This window comes from Vombatus ursinus, unplaced genomic scaffold (assembly GCF_900497805.2).
Source record: "Vombatus ursinus unplaced genomic scaffold, bare-nosed wombat genome assembly UNPS02007284.1, whole genome shotgun sequence".
Taxonomy (NCBI): Eukaryota; Metazoa; Chordata; class Mammalia; order Diprotodontia; family Vombatidae; genus Vombatus; species Vombatus ursinus.
The window spans coordinates 27919468-27943291 of NW_020947062.1; the positions used below are offsets into that span (position 1 = coordinate 27919468).

A 23824-nucleotide genomic window follows, 5' to 3' on the forward strand; every position below is an offset into this window, starting at 1 on the left:
AGGGGAGGTGGGATAGTTAGTGCGTGTGTACATTTAACAGGGCGACAATGCTACCTTGCTCAGCAGGAGGAAGCCCGTTAGGATTTTTGCATCGGGCGCCCGCCGGGGGTCTCGCAGTAGAATTCCGACACACACACAACCCCAGGGGCGCGCGCCGCCGCGATCCGTGGTTCCGGGCAGCGCGCGCGCACACCCGCCCGCCGGCTCGCCCCAGCTTCTGCCGAGGCTCCAGCCTCGCGTCTCTGCCACCGCCTCTTCCTTCCTCGTCAGTGCGCATGCTTAGTGCCCGGCCTCGCCGGGGTGAGGGGGAATAATGAGAACCTGGGCAAGGGGAAGGGAGAGCCTAGGATTTGGAGGAAGAGAAGCTCGTCATCGCTGCCGGAGCGCTCTCCGGGCTGGTCTCCTGGGAAGCTGAAGGGGTCGCCGGTGGGGAGGGGGAGGAAAAGGGAGCGTCCCGTCCTGGTGTCGAAAGAAGCCTGCGCATCCCGGCCCGCTCCGTGTCCTCCGTGCCCTCCTCCACACGGAGATGGCTCCGGGGCTGAGCCGGATCGGACTGCGGGGCGCGGAGCGATGAGGAGAGCCCGGGCACCCCCGGCTCTGCCGCTTTGCGTCCGCAGCCGCGATCGTAGCGGGTAGTGGGGGCCTGGCGGGTGGGATGCGGGGCTGGGGCGAGGCCAGCGGCACCACCGCCGGGCAGCTAACCCAAACAAAGGAGGAAGTGCCAGCGGAGGCCCGGGCCGCGGCCCGCACCGGAGGAGGAGGAGGCGGCTGAGGAGAAGGGAGGAGGAGGAGGAGGACCCCGCCGCCGCCGCCACCGCCGCCGCCGCCGGCCCGGGCTCGGGCTCGGGCTCGGGACGCGGAGCCCCCGGCCCGGGGCCCCACGCGCCTGCGGGGAGTAGCGGCCCCTCCCGGCCCGGGCCGCGCCGCGAGCTGTCAGGGAGGGAGCCGCCCGGACTCGAGAGTCGGGCGGCCGCCGTCGCTGACCCGGCCCTGCCCTCGCTCCCCCACCCCCGATGCGGAGGAGCCGCCGCTGGGGCCATGCAGCCGCCGCAACAGCCCTACGACTTCTTCAGCGAAGAGAACCACCCGAAATGGCGGGGCCTCTTCGTCCCGGCCCTGCGGAAGGTCAGTGAAGGAGGGGGGCTGGTGGCGGCTCTGTCACCTTGCGGGCGGGACGCGGCGGCGCGTTCCTGGAAGCCAGGCTGCGGCCCCCCGGGGACAGGTGCCCCTGCCCCGGCTCCTCCGGAGCCAGGGGGCCGGGGGGGCCGACCCCGTGGGAAGAGGGACCCTGGGCTGGGTTTCTCTCCCTTCTTGGAGGTGTCTGTCGTCTAAGAATCCGTGCTGCTTTCCTCCAGAATGGTGACAAGTTTCTTGGCTTTCCCCTTTCTAACCCAGGTAGGGCAAAACTCATCTCGGCCCGTGGCAACCAAAGGAGCGTTTTGTGAATTTGATTTCTCGATTCTGCAAAGTTTATTTATTTTTTTAAATTTAGGATTCTAAAATTGTCTCCCCCGCTCCCCCAACATCCCTAGTAGATTTTCTTTCTGGCAACTTCTGTTGTCCAATTTGTTATTCGAAGAATGCCTTGACAGTTATTAGAAAATTTCTAAAGCAACACATTTATGGGCAAAATGATAACTTTTAATAATGAAGTTTCTTGAAGCTCTTTCCCAGGCTATTTGCTTCTCGAGAGTATCCACTTATTCTGTGGACCAATATTATTATTGTAATAACATGTATGTGTTTCACAGGTTTGTAGTGTCAGTGAGTCAAGTAAAATTCTCATTATCCACTTCTCAAAGTAAATTTAGAGTGGCCCTTCCCCGCTTTTTTCATGTAGTCGTTCCACTTTTTATAAGGGAAATCCATTGTGTTCATAACAGATTTCTCTTACAAAATTTGTTCACTGACTATTAGGTGTGAGTAAAACTTTGAGTCATTCTGGGGGCAAGATGAACATAAGCAGCCTTTGAACCCTACATAACATTTTCCATGTGAATGATGTCAGGCTGTATTTGTGTTTCTAGGTAGGCTTCAGTACTGAGAAGTTCTCATTAATACTTAAGAGCCCTCTACATCTTCCAGAATAACTTAGATCAATTCAAGACCTAAGATAAATTGAGATATAAATTGACCTATAAATTGAGATAGGATAATAAACTCTAGGGTAGGCTTATATGAAATTTTTATGAGTAATTGTCTTAAAGTTAAATATTAAAGCAGTTCTTGTACAAAAATATTATGAAACACTTGAATTACATACACTATTACTTGATAAGTTCATAGTTTCTGATTTTCAATTATCTTAATCCCAGTTTAGATAGATTCCTAGATCAAATTCTGGTCTCACCTCCCTGATAATTCTTGACCTTTCCCTGAACCACTCCATTCAGTGTGGGGATCTCAGTGCTTAATTCTCCCTTCCCTTTACTCCCCCCTCTCTTCTCTTCTCCGTTTCCCCCTTTCCTTTTTTCTCTTCTCTTTTCCCCTACTCTCTTATTTCCACTTCCCTCTCTCGTCTTCTCTACTCTCTCTCTTCTCCCTTCCCTCTCTCCTCTTCCCCTCCTCCCTCTCCTTCTTTCCCCTCCCTGTCCTTTCCTCCCCTCCCTCTCCTTTCCTCCCTCTCTCCTCTTTCTCCCTTTCTCTTTCCCTCTCCCTCTCTACCTGTTATTCATTTACCCTCTCACCTAGCACCTAAGATGCCAGCAGGTTGGGGATTCCCCAGAGGGCTGCCATTGCTCATTACTTTCAGGGTTCTGAGGGTAACTGGTAAGTTCCTTCTATTAACATATAGGAAAAACTGGCTATATCTTGGCATCTGAGATCATTAATGCCCCTTCTCTTCTTCAGTAAACTTTCAAGGTTCACAAATGGGTGTAACTTTTATGGTGTTGAAATGGTTGGGTTTCTCCATGGAGGGGTAGGATTAATTTCTCAAAGGGTACAGTCTCAGGTAAACAGGTTGATTTGTTGGATTGCTTTGCTGCTAGTCCTTTGCTACACTGGGCTCTTCCTCTGTTGTGCTGGGCGTATTCTTACTCTTTGATGGCATTAGTAGTACTTCCAACTCCAGGTCCAGCTGATGCTCTCAGTTAGTATGAAGTATGATCTTTTAGTAAGGACAGAGACCCTTAGTTTAGGATTCCCAGAAGTCTATGCAGTTCTACTTCTTTGGCTGGGCTCTGAGGTTCTTTCTTCTCCACCTCTGGCAGCAGGTAGTAGGATACCAGAGTATTTTTTCTTTTCTTCACCTTCTGGACAATAGGTGACAGTGCAGAGGATCATCTTCTTTCCTCTTATCTACCTCTTGATGAGTATCTTCTCCCCTCTTGTCCACCTTTTAGGTAGTAGGTGGCATTTAGGAAAGTATCTTTACCTTTCTCCTCTACATCCTGTGGCTAGTAGGTGGCGGTGCAGAAAAGTTTCTTTTTTCAATTTCTCCATTTGTGATTTTGCACAGCTCTGATGTTTCCTTTTTAAACCCAGTTCAGAAAGCTGTAGCTTCTCTTTCATACAACTCTGAAATCTATTCTTTTACCTTGTTACTTGGCCTTATTGTGAAATGTATCTTCATGGATTGTTCAGTCTTGAGAAACACCACTCCAACATAAATAGCCAAATTCTCATCTATGCAGGCTGAACCCAGATCAAGCAGAGTACATTTGTCCAGTAAAAGTTTTGTGTTTCAGAGATTTTCATATATGTGAAAACGAGCAACTAAAGCACAAAACACTTAATCTTACCCCCCATTGTCCCTTAGTTCTTCCCTGTGTCCTATGCAGAAGAGTAGTTGAAGCACAGACCCTTGAGGTGAGCCTTGCCTTAGGTAAATGCTTGGTACTTTCTCTGTTTAAGTCTAGTTAACAAGTATTTATTGTCTATTGTGTATCTGGTACTATGCTAACTGTTTTTTCTTTGCTTTGTCTTTTTCTTTTAATCATCAAAATTATCAAAGTCTGAAAGGAGCATCTCTTTATTCTTGTAAGGCTTTAATCCTTCCTGAGGGTAAATACCTTCCTGACCATGCTGCTTAGTTTCATTCATACAGATTATGGTTCTAGTTGGGGAATCTTAAAGAAGCAGCGTGCCAAAGTGCTAAAAGCTCTTAAAGTAAATTGAAGTACCATAGGTAGCATTCTGGGAGGGGAGAAAGGTACAGAATTTTAGGGGCAAACTCTTTTTTGCTTGGATAGCCCATGGAGAGTGGGGTGCTTACCAGACTAAGAACTACCTGTAGGTATGTTTTTTGAGTATGGTCAAATAGTGTGATACAGAAACATTTCTGTATTTTCCTAGGGTCTCCTGGCCCCCTTTTCTCCCTTGTGTACCTTCCAGTGATGCACAGCTTTGCACATTTTTCCAGGTTTTGTTTTTGCTGCACTTCCCTCATAATCCACTTTCCTCCTGAAACTCTTCCATGTAATCTGTAGAGCAGATTAATTATGACTTTCTTTTATCATTGATCCAAACCATACAGATTTCTAAAATATCTGTGTCACCAAATGTTTTATAGAATTAAAAAAGTTAATTTCTGCTTCTGAATTCTTAATATTTAGATAACAAATATAGATCCTTCAGCATGGTTTGTTCAATTGGATTGTATTCATGTTGTGCAAGTCCTTTAAAATTTTTAATTGAAAATCCATCTTTAAGGGGTTTTACTGGCATTGTCAGGATTTATATGTGAAATGGAAACACAATTTTCAGCAGTTCTTGATGATTTTAGTTAGTTTTAAGGCTCATATCTCAAAATATCTTGATTTCATCAGTCTGTGTATTACTTTCACTGATGCAAATTGAAACTCTTAGTAAATGATTTTATTAGTTACAGTAACAAAATAATTTGTTACCTCATGGCCAACCCTCTGAGTTTAGCTAGTTTGAGCCTTTATTCAAGCCTTGCCAGCTTAGTAGAGCCTGCCAGAACTTGTGTTTCACTGGTATAGCCTTTCAGAACCCAGAATCACTTCTACATCATGATAAGGCATAATAATAATAATAACAACAACAACAATAAAGCTAGCATTTATATAGCACTTTATAAATATTATCTCATTTGATCTTCACAACAATCCTTTGAGCTGCTATTATTATCCCCATTTTATAGATGAGGAAACTGAGGCAGACAGTGGTTAAATGACTTTCCAAAGGTCATACAATTAGTAAATGTCTAAGGGAGGATTTTAACTCAGGTCTTCTTGACTCTTCAGTCCAGTACTACATCCACTATACAATCCATCTGCCTCACAGTAGGGCCTTAGTGAGGGTTTAAAGTTAATACAAATTTGAAAATATGTAATACATAGGAGGTTAGAGGAAATTTCTTTTACAGTGGAAGTTACTGCATTTTTTATGTTTTAAATTCAAATTTTGAAGGATAAAAACATGAATAGAAATGGTGTTTTGCTTCTTCATTTTACCCCTATCTCTTAGATTGAATTCTATCTGGAAATTCATTTATAATTAGACTATCAGGCTATATAGTTCTAATCCTTCTAACTAGTGAGACCCTGTCTAAAAATAATTGGATATATACTTGCTTATAATATTGATCACTATAAAAAATGGAATTCTGTGTAAGAATATAGAATCCCAATCTTGAACCTAGAGAGAAGCAGTCAACTATACACTATCCTTTACCTTTGAATCCCTTGCTCCCTTGTCCTTTTGCTATTCATGCCTTACAAAATTGCAACTCTGGATTACCCCAACCATCTACTTTCTCTGTTCTTACATGGTGTTGGAGATAACACATAATTTTCCTGGCCATGTCTACCATTCCAAGGTAATTCTTTTACTTTTTCCTAATTGACTCTCTATCCTTTTCTTCCCATTAGCTGTTCCAAAACTTTTGTTCTCTTCTCAACCTCCAGTACCACCTCTTTGCCTCTCAACAAAAGACCTTGCCTCACGTATTACTAGAAACTATATCTTACTACTCATTTACATCATTTCCTATACTCTCCTCTTTACTCTAGTCTCTGCCTTTGTCCTCATCAAGGACACTGTTTCTACTTGTATCTCTCTTTCTCTTCCAGTAGCTTGTTCTCTTAACTCTTCCCTCTGATTTCCATTCCCTTCCTATCTAATGAATCTTTCTCTGCTGTATACCTTCCCTTCATTCTTAAACCATAACCTGACCTTACTATGTGCTCAAACTATCATTCTGTTGTCTTCACCCTTTCACACTCTCCTAGAAAAATCTGTTTGCAAAAATGTTTCTTCTTCTTCTCTCTTCTCACTCTTCAACACCTTCAAGTCTGACTTTCTTATCACTCAACTGAAACTGCTTTCTTCAAGCTTATCTGTATTCTCCATTGGATTGCCAGATTCAGTGGTCTTTTCTTACCTTTCATCCTTCATGACCTCTTTACAACACTTGACAATGTTAACCACCTCCTCACCCTGGATATTCTGTCCTCCATGGGTTTTCTCAGCATTCCTCTCTCCTGGTTCTCTTATCTGTCTGACTACTCCCCAGTTGCCTTTTCTGGATTCTCATCCATATCCTGCTCTTATATGTAGGTATACATCAGGGTTTTGTCCTGGCATAAATGTTTCTCAATATTCTCTTTCTTTCTGTGACTTTATTAGTTCCAATGGGTTCAGTTATCTCTGTGCATTTCACTTCCAGGTCTACATGTTCATTCCTTGTCCCATACTCCAATCCAATATCATTATCTATTGGACATTTCCAACATAGCATATCCAAAACAGAACTCAACTTTTCCCCCAAATTCTCCTCTGTTATCTAACTTTCCTATTACTGTTGAGGATACCATTCTTCTTTTTGTCATCCAGGTTCTTAATATATATATATATTTTTTTGGTGAGGCAATCTGGGTTAAGTGACTTGCCCATGGTCACACAGCTAGTGTAAAGTAGCATGTGTCTGAGGCTAGATCTGAACTCAGGTTCTTCTGCTTCCAGGGCCGGTGCTCTGTCCAGTGCACCAACCTAGCTGCCCTTAGGTTCTTAATCTTGAAGTAATTCTCATCTCTTCACTCACCCCCATTTGCAATCAGTTGCCAACTCTTTTCACATATTCCTTTCTCTCTACTTATATGGCAGCCACCCTAGTCCAGGTCCTCATCATCTCTTTCTTAAAGTATTGCAATAGTCTCCTGATTGTTCTCCCTGCAAAACTCTCCTCCCTCAAGTCCAGGTTCTTCACAGCAGCCAAAATAATATGACTAAAGCATAGGTCTGACCATGCTGTCTTCAAGAATCACCAGTGGCTCCCAGACTTTTGTTTGGCATTCAAAGCCCTTTACAGTCTGGCTCTGGCTTACCTTGCCAGACAAATTGCACATTACTCCCCCTCCCCTCTTTTTTTGGTGAGGCAATTGGGGTTAAGTGATTTGCCCAGGGTCACACAGCTAGTAAGTGTCAAGTGCCTGGTCTGAGCCGAATTTGAACTCAGGTCCTCCTGCCTCCAGGCCCAGTGCTCTATCTACTGTACCACCTAGCTGCCCCACTACCCTTCTTTAATTCTGTATACCACTTACACTGCCTTATTTGCTCTTTCCCATCCACAAAATTCTGTTTTCTTCCTTCAGGCCTTTGTGCAGGCTGTCTATCTCATAATATTGAATTTAGAAAGAAACTCCTTCCTCACCTGCATCTCCTGATGCATGAAGTTGCTACTCTCCCCCACCAAATTACTTTATATTTATCTTGTGAATATATAGCATGGAGTAGATGCTTAAGAAATGCTTATTGAGTGAGTGATCCATCTTGCATTCCTCCTGAGGGAATTCAGGTAGTGAAATTTCATAAGATCTTGAGAACTGGATCTTAGATTATCTTCTCCAGCCCTCTCATTTTAATACGCAAGGAGACTGAGAGCCAGAGCCAGAGATGAGAAGTGATGCTTGAAGTCGTATAGGTCAGAAGTGGCAGAGTCAAGATTTGAATCCATCTCCTTCTGCTCTACAATCCAATATTTTTTCCTCTATATTAGCTATTTATCAAGTGACATTGCCCAGTATAAAGTGAGCCCATGGCAGGGAACCTGAAGGTAGTCTTAAGAAAAAAAAAGGTTCTTGAGAATTTAACAAAACAAACAAACAAAAAAACAAAAACCCAAAACCCAGCAGAGACAAATGGTTATAAAACCAGTTAATAACTATGACTGTAAATCTTAGAAATATGTATTTAAGAATAAGAACCTGGGGGCACAATGTTATCTTAAATTATTTCTTGCTGTACCTGGATTTAGGTCATGTGTACATATATTCAGTAAAATGCAGTGCCTATGTATATGTTTTTAATTTGGAAAAAATGGTTTAGCTGATAACCATTATAGACATAAAAATGTATTTAATTTTTTTGAATTTTGCTTTTTATTATTAACGTAACAGACATCAATAAACATGGATATTTCCCCATATACAGAACAGAAAAAGAGTACTACGTGTGAAACTATAAATCTCCATTATGTGTAGCTTGTTTTTAAAAATATATTTTAAATTTAACATGTTCTAACACTGTTTTGCTTTTCTGTTTTCCTTTCTGAACTTCGTTCTGCTCTCTTGTATGTATTTTTAAGTGATTCACTTTTTTTCTTGTATCACTGTCACTGCTCCCCTTGAGCTCTATTCCCAACAACTCTCCCTCTCTCCACTCAAAACAAAATATTTCTCTCTTGTAACAAGCATAGTTAAACAAAACAAATCTACATATTGGCCATGTCTGAAAATATAGATCTCATTCTGTATTTTACCTTTCTGTAAAGAGGTAGGAAATATGATTCATCATATTCATCACCTGGAGTTGTACTGGGTCATTTGATTGATCATACTTTTTAAGTCTTTCACAATTGTTTTCCTTTACACTGTCATAGTAAAAATTGTTTCCTTTGTTCTCACTTCACCTCAGTTTTTACAAATCCTCATAAATTTTTCTGAATGTGTTCCTTTTGTCATTACATAGGGCATTATAACATTGATTTCATTAAGTTTTAAATAATTCATTGCACTACCGATAAATGGTAGACCCAGTTTCTAAAGCAACTTTTTTCAATTTGTGGTTGGGTTTTTTGTTTGTTTGTGTTTAAGCAATATCTGGCCTAATGTATCTCATTTTGGCAACGAAGATGCTAAAACATAGAGAACAATGACATTATAACTATCATTCATGGATAATTAACTTTACTATTAATTTTGTATCATTCTTTAAGAGCCAGAAATAAAAACTTCTTCGCCTCTACATGTGCTACTTTGTAACTATTCTATTTTTTGGACAATAAAACAGACCAAACCATAGGAGCTGTGTGTGAATATGTATCTCTGAAACTATAATTGAGTGCCTCATGTCACTGTGTGTAACTTTGCCACTTATGGGTGTTAATATATAGATAAACCATAATCACTTTAGTATTTGAGAATCATGCCTCTAAAGATAATGAAGAGTATTTTAATCAATATGCATGTTTTTCTGTAAAATTGTTGTACTATAAGCAGCTCTTGATAAACATAGCTAGCTGGAAAAGAGAAAATTTAGGGGCTTATGGTCACAGTCCTCAAGTATCTTCAAGCCTGTAGTGTGATGAATTAAACTTGTTCTTTTTAGACTGAAAGGATAGAACTAGGTGGAATTTAGATTTAGTCTTGAGTATAATAACAATTAAAATTTTCAGAAATGAAATGGGCTGCCTTGGGAGGAAATGGATTATTTCCACATTGGAAATCTTCAAGTAAGAGTTGGATCACCACTTGTTGAGAATGTTGTAGAAGGATTTTTTTTAAAGTTATAGGTTGGACTCGATTACCTGTGAGGTCTTTTCCATCTTTGAAATTCTGTGATCTAAATGCATTAAAAAGTTTTTTAGATTATAAATTTTAACAAACATTTCAGTACAAAAAGAACAGAAAAAGAGGATTGTATATGATTCTGAGAAAATAGGGAGACTTGTATGAACTGATAGTGAAGTGAGCAGAACTAGAAAAATAATTTACACAAAGACCACAGTGAAATAAACAAAGGAAAGCAACTTTGAAAGACTTCAGAACTTTGATCAATGACTCATGATGAATTATACCTCCCAACTCTTAACACATGTGCAGAATGGGAGATGTATTTTCAGAGAGTCAATGTGTTGATTTGTTTTGCTAGACTATACTTATTTGCTACAAGAGTGGTGTTCTCAGAGAGAGGGGAAACAAAAGGGATTAATAAATATTGATAATGAGGCAAAAAAGTTAGAAAAAAAAAAAAAAGAGTGTCCATGAAACATTAAAACAGAAGAGAAGGAAACTCATGAAGGGACACAGATTAGCAGGGCATCTTAAAACATTAGAATGCTGTATGTGAAGTTATGACTTTTAATTATTAATAGTGAAAATAGCTGGGTATCTTTGTGGCCCAGTATATATTGGATTTGGACTCAGAAAAACTTAAGTTCAAATCCTGTCTTAGACACTACCTGGGAAAACTGTGACTTGCTCAATCTCAGGCAGTCAATAAACACTTATTAAGCACCTATTTGTGCCTCAATTTTATCATCTGTAAATTAGAGATAATAATAGCATCTACCTCACAGTATTTTGTGAGGCTCAAATGAAATCATATATGTAAAGTGCTTTGCAAACTTTAAAGTGCTATATAAATGTTATAATAATTGTTATTGAATACTGCTGCAATCAATTTTTAGTTCAACAAACACTTTCTACTACTTATTGGAATTATTATTTGTTCTGAGGAAAAGTGCATGATTTTAACTCATGGATTCAGTCTTTCACTGGAGTCCTACTCTGATGCCTCATCATGATGTGGATGTGACCCTGAATTCTCAAATGATCAAACAAGATGAATGTTAAGTACTTTGCAAACCTTAAAAGTGCTATATGAATGCTATAATTAATTATTGTTATTCTTTGCAAAGCCTTTGCCTTTGAAAGCACAAACCAATTTACTTTTGCCAACCTGGAAGAACTTTAAATATGTTCTCCATGGTACATTCTATAATTGTTATTGGAGGACTTCAACAGCTAAGTTCAGAGCAATTCATTTCCAGGTTAATCACAGGATAGAAAAGTTGTGATCTCTCTTTGGAGAGAGTTCTTAGGCTCATGAAATCATAGATCCTTAAAGTATGTAAAACTAGAATAATATTAAATGTGATGCATTTTAAGTGTGTAAGGATAAGGGTACCTCAGTAGTAATGAGACATTTGGAGGTTTTGGAGGCATTTTTATATGGAAAGATGTAGCTCTACCTGGTAGGCTTGACTTGACCTAGGATAGGTAAACCCAGTTAAAATTTGTTGAGGGAGGCGAGTAGTAAAAGGAAGTGCTCACTGCTCAAAATATCTTCTTCACTCAGTATATTAATGATCATATCATTTTAGTTAGCAAGCTTCTCATTTAAAACAGCTTATTAAGTGAACACAATTCACTCAAAACACAGGAATTTACTGAAATGGCATACTTAGAACAGTGGCAACATACCTCTCTCATAAATTTGGGGTGCCCTTTTTCATAAATATACATAGAATCTGCAAAGAGTGGGCATATAGAGTTCATAAGTGGAGAGGCACAAATATAAGGAGTATCTGTTGCCAAAGAATATTATACTTCTGTTGTTATAGGGCTTCCTCTTCTTTTAGCCATGATGACCTTGTATGACTCCTCCCTGGGAGCTTCATATCTTTTGAGTGAGTCACTCAGCTGGGCACCCTGGGTCAATTCCTGGGTTGAGTGTGTGGCTTTAGTACTTGGCTGTGCTGTCTACCACCTTTAATTTGGGGCTTAGATGAAATCCTTGCTAGGTTATTGCAATGCTCTTTTGGAAAGAACATACCCTAGGGCTACCAGGAATTCTCTGCTCTCAGCACTTTAGGCTCTTCTCCTACCACCATTTACTTATACTGTAAGAGTCCATTGCTGATTGGGGGTGGGTGGGTGAAGTGGTGGGAAGATACTGTCTTCTACAAGCCTAATTTAGTTTAGTTTAGTTTTTTTTTTTTTAAGAAAAAAGGGAAGTGTGTTTTCTCATCTCTTCTTTGGGTCCAAGCTTTGTCATTATAAGTGGTCACCCTTTTATTTGAATTATTGCAATAGCCTTCAAATTGGTCTGTCTTCATCTGCCCTTTGTCTAATTTGTCTTCTCCATAGCTATCAAAGTGATATTACTAAAGTATATATCTTGACCTGTTACACCCCAGCTCAAGAAACTTCAGAGATTCCCTATTGCTTCTAGGATAACATATAAACCCTCCCTTGTCTAGCAGTTAAAGGCCTTCATATCCTGGTTTTGGCTTATTTTAACAGACTGCATTTTGCTTCCCTTCTCACATTCTACATTCCATTCAAACTAGACTACTTGCTGGTTTCTGTATAATCCCTTTCCATTTCCTGAGTCTATGCCTCTGCACAGGCTCTATATCAAAGCTGGAAAATATTCCCTCCTTAACTTTGTGTCTTGGAATTACTAACTTCTTTTAAAACTTAGGTGTCATCCACAGGAAGCCTTTCCTGAACCCACCAGTTTCTAGGGCTCACATCATCCTGAAATTACTTTTTATTTACTCTTATTTCATCTTCATATATATTTATCTACATGCATGTTGTTTTCCACTAGAAGAATGTTAATATTTCAAGGATAGGAACTGTTACATTTTCACTTCTCTAAATGTAGGTGCTTAATAAATTCTTATAGAAATGACTTGACAGAGGGTACTTGCACTGCTCCCAGGATGGTTATCGGTGACTATTGTCATATCTTCTGACCTTTTCTCCACCTTTACCTTTCTGCTGTTGTCGATGCGTCCTTGAAACTCTTCTTCCATGGTTTCTGTGATACTGTGCTGTTATTGGATCTCCTCCTACATTTCTTTTGCCAATTCCTTTTCTTACTCTCTGTTACTCACTGTTGTTCAGTTGTTCAAAGCTTAGTCTTTGTTTTTTTTTTTTGGGGGGGGTTCTCTTTACTTTTGAGTTCTATTGTTCTAGACTAGAGGTTTCATTTGTTGTCTTTATGCAGAGGCCTAGCAGATCAATGTTGTCAAACCCACATAGAAATAGTTCTCTATCATTACTGATTGATTTAGAAAACTACAAATTAACATTATCTATGTCGTATTGTATTCTTATTTATTTTGTTAAACATTTCCTAATTACATTTTAATCTGCTTCAGGCTGGAAATTTAAAACTTCTGTTCTAGTTCCATAGCTAATGTTCCATAGCTAGGCTTGTCTAGTCCAATTCATCTCCAGCTTCTCTGACAATCAGATCTCCTAGGAGGGGGAATTTAGATAAGTAGCCATTTCTACTTATGGATGGCTCTAATTGTCTCTTTGCAACTTCCAGTTGTTGCTACTGGGGTTGTCCTATGTCATCAAACTGAAAAAAAAACTAATCTTTTCCATGGGGAGAGACAGACATTCATGTGTCCTCTTAAGTCTAATATGACCCATGATGATGATGATTATAATAGGATTAAGAGGCCCCATTGTAGTCAATGGAGCAATTAATCAATAAGTATTTATTGAGTCTACTTATGAGCCAGGCACTTTGCTAAGGGTTGGGGATACAAAAAGAGTCAAAAGAGCTTCCAATATAATGGGGAGGCTAAATGCAAACAAAAATAGATAAAGCTATATACAAGACAAATAGGAAATAATTAAAAAAAGGAAGGCATTGGAATTAAGAGGGGTTGAGGAAGACTTCCTATAGAAGATGAGATTTGAGTTGGGACTTAAAAGAAACCAGTAAGCTCAGTAGTCAGAGCAGAGGAGGGAGAATGTTCCAGGTGTGGGGGACAGCCAGAGAAAACGTAGGAGCTGAGAGGTGGAGTGTCTTCTTTGTGGAACAGCCAGGAAGCCAGTGAAAGCGTATGTATCAGGGAATAAGGTATAAGAAGACTGGGAAGGTAAGGGGGGAGAGGTTATGAAGGGCTTTGAATGACAAATAAGAGTGTTTTATATTTGTTCCTGGAGGCAATAGGGAGCCACTGGAGTTTATTGAATAAAGGGATGTGTGTGACATGATTAGCCTGTGTTTTAGAATGTAACGGTTTATTCTAGTTCAGTTCCTTAGGACTGTTTACTTGTGTTTGCGTTTTTCGGTTTCTCTTGACTCCTGTGTTTGCACTTCCAAGTCTGTATGAAGCTACCAGTTGAAACCTATAGTCATTCTTGGCTAGACCCTGTCCCCAGTGTCTTCAGAACTCTATCTCCATGGGTCAGCCTGGGCTGGAAAAATGACTCACTGTCATTTTTTTTTTTTAATTTCCTGATTAGGACTTGGTCTGGTGCATTTCCTAGATCTCTGTGGAGGATTTGTGTGGTAGAGCTCAGTCTGCTATCTTCGTAAGCATATTTTCTTGAAACACCATGCTACAGTGACCTTAACTTTTCCTTTTCTTATCCTGTTTCTTTTCAATAAGGTAATGGTTTTCATTCCACCAGGTCCCAGTAATACCTGAGAGATCAGATTTGCCTCCTTGGATTCAGATGTCTAGTTCTTCTTGCTTGTTGACAACTTTCAGTATTTATGTAAGACTCTTGGGGCCATGAGTTTTACTATTAGTTTCTTTCTTGGGTTTTGTTTTCTGTTAAATAGGATGTCTGGATGTCTCAAGAGCTAGTCTTCATTTTAATTACTCTGTGCCGGGTAGCTTTTCTCCTTGTATCTTTTTAAATTTAAAGATCTCTTGATTAGATTTTCAAGATTACCTTTAAGTGTACTCTTTGTAAACCATTCTTTGTTCTAGGTTTAGAGTTGGAAGGTACCTCAAATGACCTCTAGTCTAACCCCCTCATTTTTTAAGTGAAGAAACTGTAAATGTAAATTTACAGTAGGAGGCTACCCCATCCCTGACTAGAAGTCTGTTATTTTTCCATTTTAAATTATGTTCGTAGAGGTCTAAATCTCATGCTCAGACACTATTTTTTCCAGCTGTTCCCTTTCTGAATCATGTTTTCTTTATCCTTTGCCTTTAGCGGACGGTAGTGAAGAAAATATAATCTGTGCCCCTATGATATTTGGATTTTTTCTGTCCAAGACTTTATAATCTTTGACATTACCTTCTAGACAGTGGGGGTTGAGGGATGGGGGTGTGGCAGCAGCAATGAAGCTTTGTATGCAGAGGAGTTCTATTGTCAGACCTCTGTTTTAGGGATTTCAATTTGGTATCTCTGAGGAGAACAGATTGGAATGGGGTTAGATACAGGGCAAGTAGGATGAGACTATTACAAAAATTTTCAGGTGAAGTGTTGAGGTTCTGGGCAAGGGTCATGATTAGGGAGGGTCATGAGTAGGAAGAAGAGAATGGATTGAAAGATATTGAAAAGATAGAATTGATAAGACTTGGCAAATGGTTTGATATAGGTGAGGTGGGGAGAGTGAGGAAGAATAAATACTAGAAAATTAACCTGAGGTTACAAGGCTGAGTGACTAGAATGATGTTGGTGCCCTCAATAGAAAAAGGGAAGTTTGGAAGAAGAGTGGTATAGGGTGGGAAGTGGTGGTGGTGGGGGAGAGATAATGAGATGCCTATGGGACACCATGTTCAATAGGCAGAAGTGGAGCTCAGGAGAAAACTGGGACTGGATATATAGAACTGCATAGAGATAACTGAGGGGCACCTAGGTGGCACAGTGGATAGTGTGCCAGGCCTGGAATTAGGAAAATTCAACTTTCTGAGTTCAAATCCAGCCTCAGACACTTACTACCTGTGTTACCCTGAACAAACCTTGTTTGTCTTGGTTTCCTCATCTGTAAAAATGAGCTGAAGAAGTAAAGTGGCAAACCACTCCAGTATCTTTGCCAAGAAAACTCCAAATGGGGTAATGAAGAGTGGGACACGACTGAAAAATGACCAAACAACAAAAGAGGTAACTGAACCCATAAGAACTGAGTAATTACCTAGAGAGAGGTCACAGAGAAAAAGGAGAGCCCAGCACAGAGTCTTGAGGTATACCTGGTTAAGGAGCAGAACATGGATAATGATCTAGCAAAGGAAACTGAGGAGTAGCCAGACAGGTAGGAGGAGAACCAGAAGAAACCTGTTTTTGAAGGAAAATGGAGATCAGAAGAGCCAGCATGTTAGTATAAAATGCCATACTGACCTCAAACTTTCCCTTTTACATTTAAACTCCTTCATGATCTGTAATGAGCCAACTACTATAGGTTTATTACATATTGTTCCATAGGATCACAAAATTTAAGAAGCCAACTAGTTCAACCTATACATGAGAGGAATCTCCACTGCATCCCATTCCATTTTAAATAGCCATAATTGTTAGGCAGTTATTCCTGTTATCAAACCTAAAGTAGCTCTTTTGTAATTTGCAGTGATTGCTTTTGGTTTGGTCTCCTGAAGCCAGAACAAATCTAACCCCTCCTCCTTATGACCATCCTGCAAATACTTTGACAGCTATCACATCCTCTTTTAAGTCTTTTTTTTTTCCCCACCAGGTTAAATAGACCTAGTTTCTTGAAGTGATCCTTATGACAGGGACTAAAGGCCCTTCACCATCCTGTTTGCCCTCTTCAGGATATTTGCCAGCTTATTAGTGTCTTTTCATAAATCATAGCACTTAGAACTGAACAAAATACTACAGATGAGGTCTTATGAAGGCACAGTACAGTGTAATGATCACTTCCCTGTTTGTAAAAGTCATGTCTTTCTTAATGCAGCCCAAGATTACATTAGCTTTTTTTTTTTTGGCTACCACATTGTATTATTTACTGTTGTTGAGCTTGCAGTTAACCAAAACCTCAAGTTCTTTTTAAAAATAATTCATTTCTAACCATTTTGTCCTTGTGAGGTGATTTTTTAAAAATATTAATTGTAATACATTATATTTTTCCCTATTGGATTTAATCTTACTAGATTCAGTCCAGTGCTCTAGCCTGTCAGGATATTTTTGGGTCCCAGTTGTATAGCCCAGTGTGTTAGCTTTCTATATCACCTGCAAATTTGAAGAGTTATCTATGTCTTTATCCATGTCATTGATAACAATGTTAAGCAGAACAAACAAATCATAGAGGTTTCTAGCCATGTTGACATTGACCCATTAACAATGGATTCTTTGGAGTGAACTGTCTACTGTCTAGTTTTATTCTCTTCTAATATCTATTTCTCTATTTCCTCCCCAAGAATAGTATGAGATACTTTATCAAAAGTTTTGCTAATAACTAAGTAATCTTTATCTTTAGCATTTCCCTCATCTAGTTTAATAATCCTGTCATAAAAGGAAGCAATATAACTCTGATCTGACTTGTTCTACATGAAATCATAATACCTCTTTGTAATCATCTTTTCTCTTTCTAGATAGTTGATGACTATCCTTACTAATCTATTCTAGAATTTTCCCAGTAATCAAAGTGAAGATTACTGGCTTTTAGTTTACAGACTTTACTCTCTCTCTCTTTTTAATCAGTATGACATTTTACCTTCTCCAGTCCCATGTTCAATAATCTTTTAAAAATCACTTAACAGTGGCTCCAGACCTCTCCTACCATGCCTCAGTCCTTCATTGTGAAGTCTCATTGTAACCCTGGAAGTACCCTTTACCTCGGGATGTACTGGAGCCAGCTCAAACCCGCTTATGAGTAGTATCCAGGATGAAATGAAGTGGGGAAAGAGTAATTGTAGAGAGAACATGTGAGATGCCACTGTGACCATAGACAAGTTACAGGCTTCTTTGGGCCTCAGTTTCTTCATCAATAAAATGAGAAGGTTGAACTGAGAGACCTTTAAGATCCTTTCTAGCTTGAATCTGTGAGAATCTTTTTTTTTCTTACTCATATTGCTATTATGCCACTGCATGGAATCTTTCTTCTTTTCACCTTCCAAATTATCCTTCATTTTAGCTACCAGACTTATTTTCCTTATACATAGATCTGGTAATGTCACAAGTCTGGTCAAAACCATTCATTGGTTTCCTGTTATCTACTATGTGAAGGTTGAACTCCTTTAAAGCTTTTGTAGGTGGAGCTTTAAATTTGTGAACTCTTGATTTAGGCTGTCTGTTAGGATGAAATGAGGCATTTGTGAATTATTGAACAAAGGAAGTTTATTTTGTTCAAACACAGCAAGGATATACAGCAAGGATACAGTGGCACTTAGAGAGGCACCAACTCACAAGGCTGGAACCTTTTATGCCCCCAGGCCAGGAAGCTGTCAGGGAAGCTGGGGCCAGTTAGGTTGTAGGGGAGTAGAAAGTCAGGGACACTGAGTCAAGAAAATGCCTGTCCCAGTCACTTCCTTCAGCCCTCTTCTTTCACAGAATAGGAAACTGCAGATTAGAGAGGTTCAGTGACTTGCCCAATGCTGACCCAGTTTTTATGATTCCATATCCACTATACTTTACATATTTTAGATATTTTCATCTAGTAAAAAACTCCAAATTACCATGGTACTTTGAGGTTTACAAATCACTTTTCTTGTGCAACCCTGCAAGGTGACTAATATAAATATTGTGATCCTTGCATTGTCAGTGGGGAATTTGGGGTCCTAGGTGAAATGATTCACATTGCCAAACAGCTAGTGCAGTGTCAGAGCTAGAATTTGAATCCTTTTCATTCTCTTTACAAGATAAAAGTTGCAGTAGTTCATAAAGAAAGAAGATACCTCCATCTTCTCTCTGCTTTCTCTAGCTATGACAGGAAAAGCAAAACCCCAAAACTCTTTAGTTTCTTTTAAGCTATCACTCTAGAGCAAAAGTGTCCAAATACCAAATGGATACATACACATATGTCCCTACTATGGGTACAATAGTATTATGGATGGAAATATAGATTGTGTCTTTTCTCCAAGGTAAGCCTGAACCAGATCAAAATGTCATTGGGAAATATTTATCAAAATAAGAAATACAATAAATAAATATATAAAGTACAATAAAACATGGATAATATTACATTTTAAAGCTAAATCAATATGCAGTCCATTGGGATCCTTATATGTAGATTAATGCCCCCCATTTCTATTTGAGTTTAACATCACTGCTCTGGAGTTGCTCCCCAGACTCAATTTTCATGAAATCCTTTTAATAATGTTTCTTTGTAAAAAGGTAGTTATGACAGTTCTAACTAGAAAAAAAAAGTTTCTTTTCACTTTATCTCTTAGTCTTCTCAAACTTTTCATAGGTCTTCGTAAGTCAGATTTCTTTAAGAAATCACATTGTCCAACCAGTCTGCAGGTTCGTTCTTTATAACACTTTTTTGGATGTATTTGGTTGTTCCTCAGATTCCAGACAGAGAGTTTTACAGGTTCATTTTTTCTCTTGGTTACCTTTCTGTCTTTTTTTGTATTTGGAATCCCAAGATGTCTGATTTGCACGTTATTCTTTTTTATAGAATCATCTAATTCAGCAGCAGATCTAGCTCTTCATCCAGATGGTCCATAGCTGGTTGCAACGAGGGAGTGATTTTCTAACCAACCTCTGAAAAATATAGGCTGAGGGCATCTTTTTCTATGTCCACTAGTTGGTTTGGCAGCATTAGAGTTCACATCAGAGATTGTCCTTGAGAGCTGTCTCATCTATATGCCCAATTCCTTTCCGTCTTTCATTTTCTTTAGTCTCATCTGTGGGTATCTCTAAAAGAGCTGCTGTCTATACTATTACTCAGTAGCCACATTTAGCCAGAATGATAGAGGCAGTTCTTGAAAGGTACTGATGAGTCACAAGCCACATAGAGGACTGAGATCTATTTACTTTGTGAAGCTTCAATATCCCAGCTCTTTTTCTTCTGCAAAACAAGGCTTTGCAGAGTAACTTACAGAACTAAGGATACTAGAACCTCTCCCCTCTCTGTTTTTTTCTACCTTCATTTTTTGCTTCTCTCAACATCTTAATATCCATCTCAGTTAGAGACAATCTTTCGGGATAATTTCCCCATTCATTGTTTTCTTTATTATAGGTTTCTGCATTGTTTTCTCTTTGTCTGCTACCTGGCTTCAACCTACTTTTGCAATTTTATTACACATTATTCCCTTTCACATTCTTTTTGGTCCAGGCAAACTGAGAGTCTTACTGCTCACTGCCCATCATACAAGACACTCCATCTTCCATTTCTACCTGTCCTCCAGTACAGGAATGTACTCTCTTCCCACGGACTTAGTTCAGGAACCATCTACATGAAATCTTTCTTGATTCCCTCTCTACCTTTCACCCCAGAGCTGCTAGTGATCCTCAAAATTGTCTTTTTTTTTTTTTTTATAAACCAATATTTGTATCATAGGGCAGCTAGGTGGCACAATAACTAGAGCATTGGGCCTGGAGTCAGGAAGTCCTGAGTTCAAATCTGGCCTCAGACACTTACTAGCTGTGTGACCCTGGGCAAATCACTTAACGCTGCCTCAGTTTCTTCATCTATAAAATGAACTGGAGAAAGAAATGGCAAACCACTCTAAGTATTTGCCAGGAAAACCCCAAATGGGGTCATAGAGTCCGATACAATTGAAATGACTGAACACCAAATATGTACATAGTTTCTTCCCTGATACAATGTAAACTTTTTCAGGGAAAAGACTCTTTGACTTTTGTTTTCATATCCCTTGAATATAGTAACATATATATAGTAGATGATTAACAAATACTCATTGATTGATTGTTACCTTCTATCAGCTTGCTGGGTCCACTGCCCTAACTGGCCTATGCCCAGCTGCAGCCCTGGTGGGTCCTGCATACCCTGCTACCTTTATGGACACTCCAGCCCAAGCCTCCTGGGCCCTACTATCCTCTATTCCCTTCATCCTTCCCCCCATCCTCTGCTTCTTGCTTCAGCTGTTCATGCCCCACCCTCCCTCCCTATCAGATCTCTTGCCCTTCATTCAGCCCATATCTACCCTAGAGGAAAAAAGTGACAATCCACCTCTGCCTCAACAGCTTCTTAGAAAATCTGCCTTCCTGAGAAACTGGCCATACTGAGAATAGGAAGGCCCAAGCCTACATTTTCCTTTTGTACTTCTATTGAATGTTTTCTACGATGCATGGGGATACTGGCCCCCACTTTGGAAACCATTGTTTTAATCAACATTAAACACTGTGGATTCTTGTATTAATTCTCTACCTTGCAATCAACTGGGTGACTATAAAGATGTTGTCTGCTATAGAAAGATCATTTGCAAAAGTCTGTTTCTTGTTATATTTTCATTGAATATGTTCAATGTGTATGTGAATTGTTTTCATAAATATTTTATAAAGATGAGAAAGGCACATGAGTTGGTAGCTTTTGATAGTCCCTTGATTGATTTTGGAGGAAGAGTGAGTAATAATATTGTCTGTAAGGGTTGTTTTTTTTTCCCCAGAGGAGGGGGGTATCTTCTTTGAAATTGTTTGTGAAGTGATCTGGCAATGCTTTCCTGATTAGGTTGCATCCAGTATGGTTTTCTTCAATATGCTTGGTCTCTTCTAGCCATTCTCCCTGACTTCATCATCTTAAGCGCAATTTCGATTTCTATTTATAGCATTTCCATTTTGCATTTTTTTTTTGCTCCTGCATTTTGTTTTAATAAGACACCTTGAAGCTGTTATTGTTTCCAGTGAATTTTCATTCAATCTTCATTCTAATTGATAAAGTTTTTGACCCTTACATACTTGATGGTGGAGGACTTAATAAATGTAAATTGGGAAAACATTTCTGGAGTATACCATTTTATTTTTGTTTTGACAATCTAATTTTAGGCAAGGTTGACAACAGTTTTATGCCCAAGATATTTAATGGTCACATCAGGTCAATTTCATGTCCTATCTATCTTGTGTAAGTGAAAGGAAACATTTTATTGTAACTTAAAAATGGAGTGACTAGAATAGAGGTCTAACTTGTTAAATGACCATTAAAATTGTAAATTATTTTAATTGTGCTTTTTTCTGATCAGGTTTTTAGGAAACTGATATGAGTTTGTACTGATGAGATAATGTTTATTTTACTATGTCCCTGGGATACTGAGATGTAGCATGCTTAGAGAAGTAAATTGTGTTGTTATCTATCACTGTCATCTTGATTCCCTGCTGGAGTGGCTTACGGGTGGAATTTTCATATTTTTCATTGGTTTTTATTGTTGAAATATAGCACTTAGGATTTTTAAATTATTTAAAATAAAATTTATATTATTAACATAATATTCTTTAATGTTAAAACAGCTTTGGAAATTATTTACTAAAATAATTCTGGAATCATTTTACAAACCACAGTCTTGGCAATGGAAGAAACCTTGTACTTAGATACAAGGACTTGGAGTTCTGGCTCTGTTATTCACCATGTCAGTGTCCTTGGTCAAGTCACTTAACTTCACTAGACCTTAGTTTGCTCATGTGTTAAAATGACAGGGTTGAACTAAATTATTTTTAAGACCCTTCCTCCCAGTTTTAAATTCTAACTACTTATTTAATTGCTCAAGAAAATTGATTGAGAAAGTGATTTTTTTTGATGTTACTTGCACTTTTAGATGCATAATATTTCCATAGTAGTGACCCACCTACAGCAGGACTATAAACTTAAGTGATTCCAGTGAAAATTTAAGTAGGTCATACATTTTGAACTAAAAAGGACCTTTAGCAGTCATCTAGTCCAATATTCTTATTTTATAGTTGATGGAAGCAAGACCTAGTAACTTAAGTAACTTGTTGAAATTCATACAGGTAAAAACTATTAAAAAGATGAAGTGCTTGTTAAATTTCTGTTGAGTTATATTGCCTGATTTCTTGGTCTTGACATATATAAATAAACACATTCATTTGTACAAGTGTTTAATTTTTTGGAAATTTTAAATGCTTCCATAAACTGGTAAAAGCAAGCAATTTAGTTTGCCTTTACATTAATTTTTTTAAAAAGTTCATTCTAATAATTGTAAAGATATGCATAGTAAGCATTATTTTATTTTTGTTCTATTTATGGAGTATTACAATCATGTTGTAGAAATGCTAAGAATTTCCATATTCTTCCTATTAGAGGAATAGTAGGTGTTTCCTTAAAAGCTAGTTGAATGTCAAAAGAAAAATATAAATTATTTAATCTGTCTATCTTACATACATTTCTGAGCCCAAGTGATTTGCTAGTCAGGATAACATTATTTAGTATTTTAGTAATTACCTAGGTAATAGATTGATTCTAAAGATTGACCATTTGGTGCTAGTACTGAATATTTAATTCATCAGGTATTTGTTAATTCTCTCTGTGCCTAGTGCTGTGTTGGACACGCTTCTTCAATACTTCAGAAGACTGATGGCACTTGCTGCTGAAACAGACTGTGACTCTTCCACATCATAGTGGATAGAGTTATTGTTATGGTTATTATCATTCCTATTTTATAGATGAAGACACTGAAACTTAGGAGAAGTTGTGACTTGCCCATGGTCATACTACTTATAAGTGGTAGAAGCAATGGAAGCAGGATCCAAACCTAGGTCTAGGCTTCCTGACTACAAGTTCAGTGTTCTTTCTACTATTATCTCTATTCTATAAAGCAGGCTTGTGAATTTGAATTCGCTTGCATGCTAATGTGAATGACCATCCTCTAATTTGTAAAAAAAAAAAAAGTTTTAAAAAATGTAGCAAAATTCTCTGGAGCTCACACTCTCACTCCCCACTAACAAGCACTAGCAGGTTTGGTCCCTAGAGGGCTACTGGCTACTTTTCCTTCCAGCATTCTAGGGGTAATCCTGAAGGGTTGGGAGTTAATTTCTTTAATACTATCAATCATAAGCCCTCCAGCATTGTGCTTCTCATTGATTATAAGCTGATATTAATTAACCAATCATCCTTAATTAGCCTTACAAATGAGTATGCTAAGATAGTATAATAAGAATAGTTGATACCAAACATTTCCTCAGACTGGAGGCACACTCTCCCACAAACACATATAGAATCC

General features: G+C 38.9%; 1 protein-coding gene across 1 annotated transcript in view; it reads left to right on the forward strand.

Annotated features, from left to right (window-relative positions):
* Positions 1–997: 997 nt before the first annotated feature.
* The window catches only part of SOS2 (SOS Ras/Rho guanine nucleotide exchange factor 2), a 109718-nt gene continuing 86891 nt past the window's right edge, over positions 998–23824 (forward strand). Inside the window, exon 1 of the mRNA XM_027849159.1 lies at positions 998–1125. Within this exon, the coding sequence (XP_027704960.1) occupies positions 1039–1125 (87 nt within the window). The 5' untranslated portion in view covers positions 998–1038. The remainder of the gene's footprint in view (positions 1126–23824) is intronic.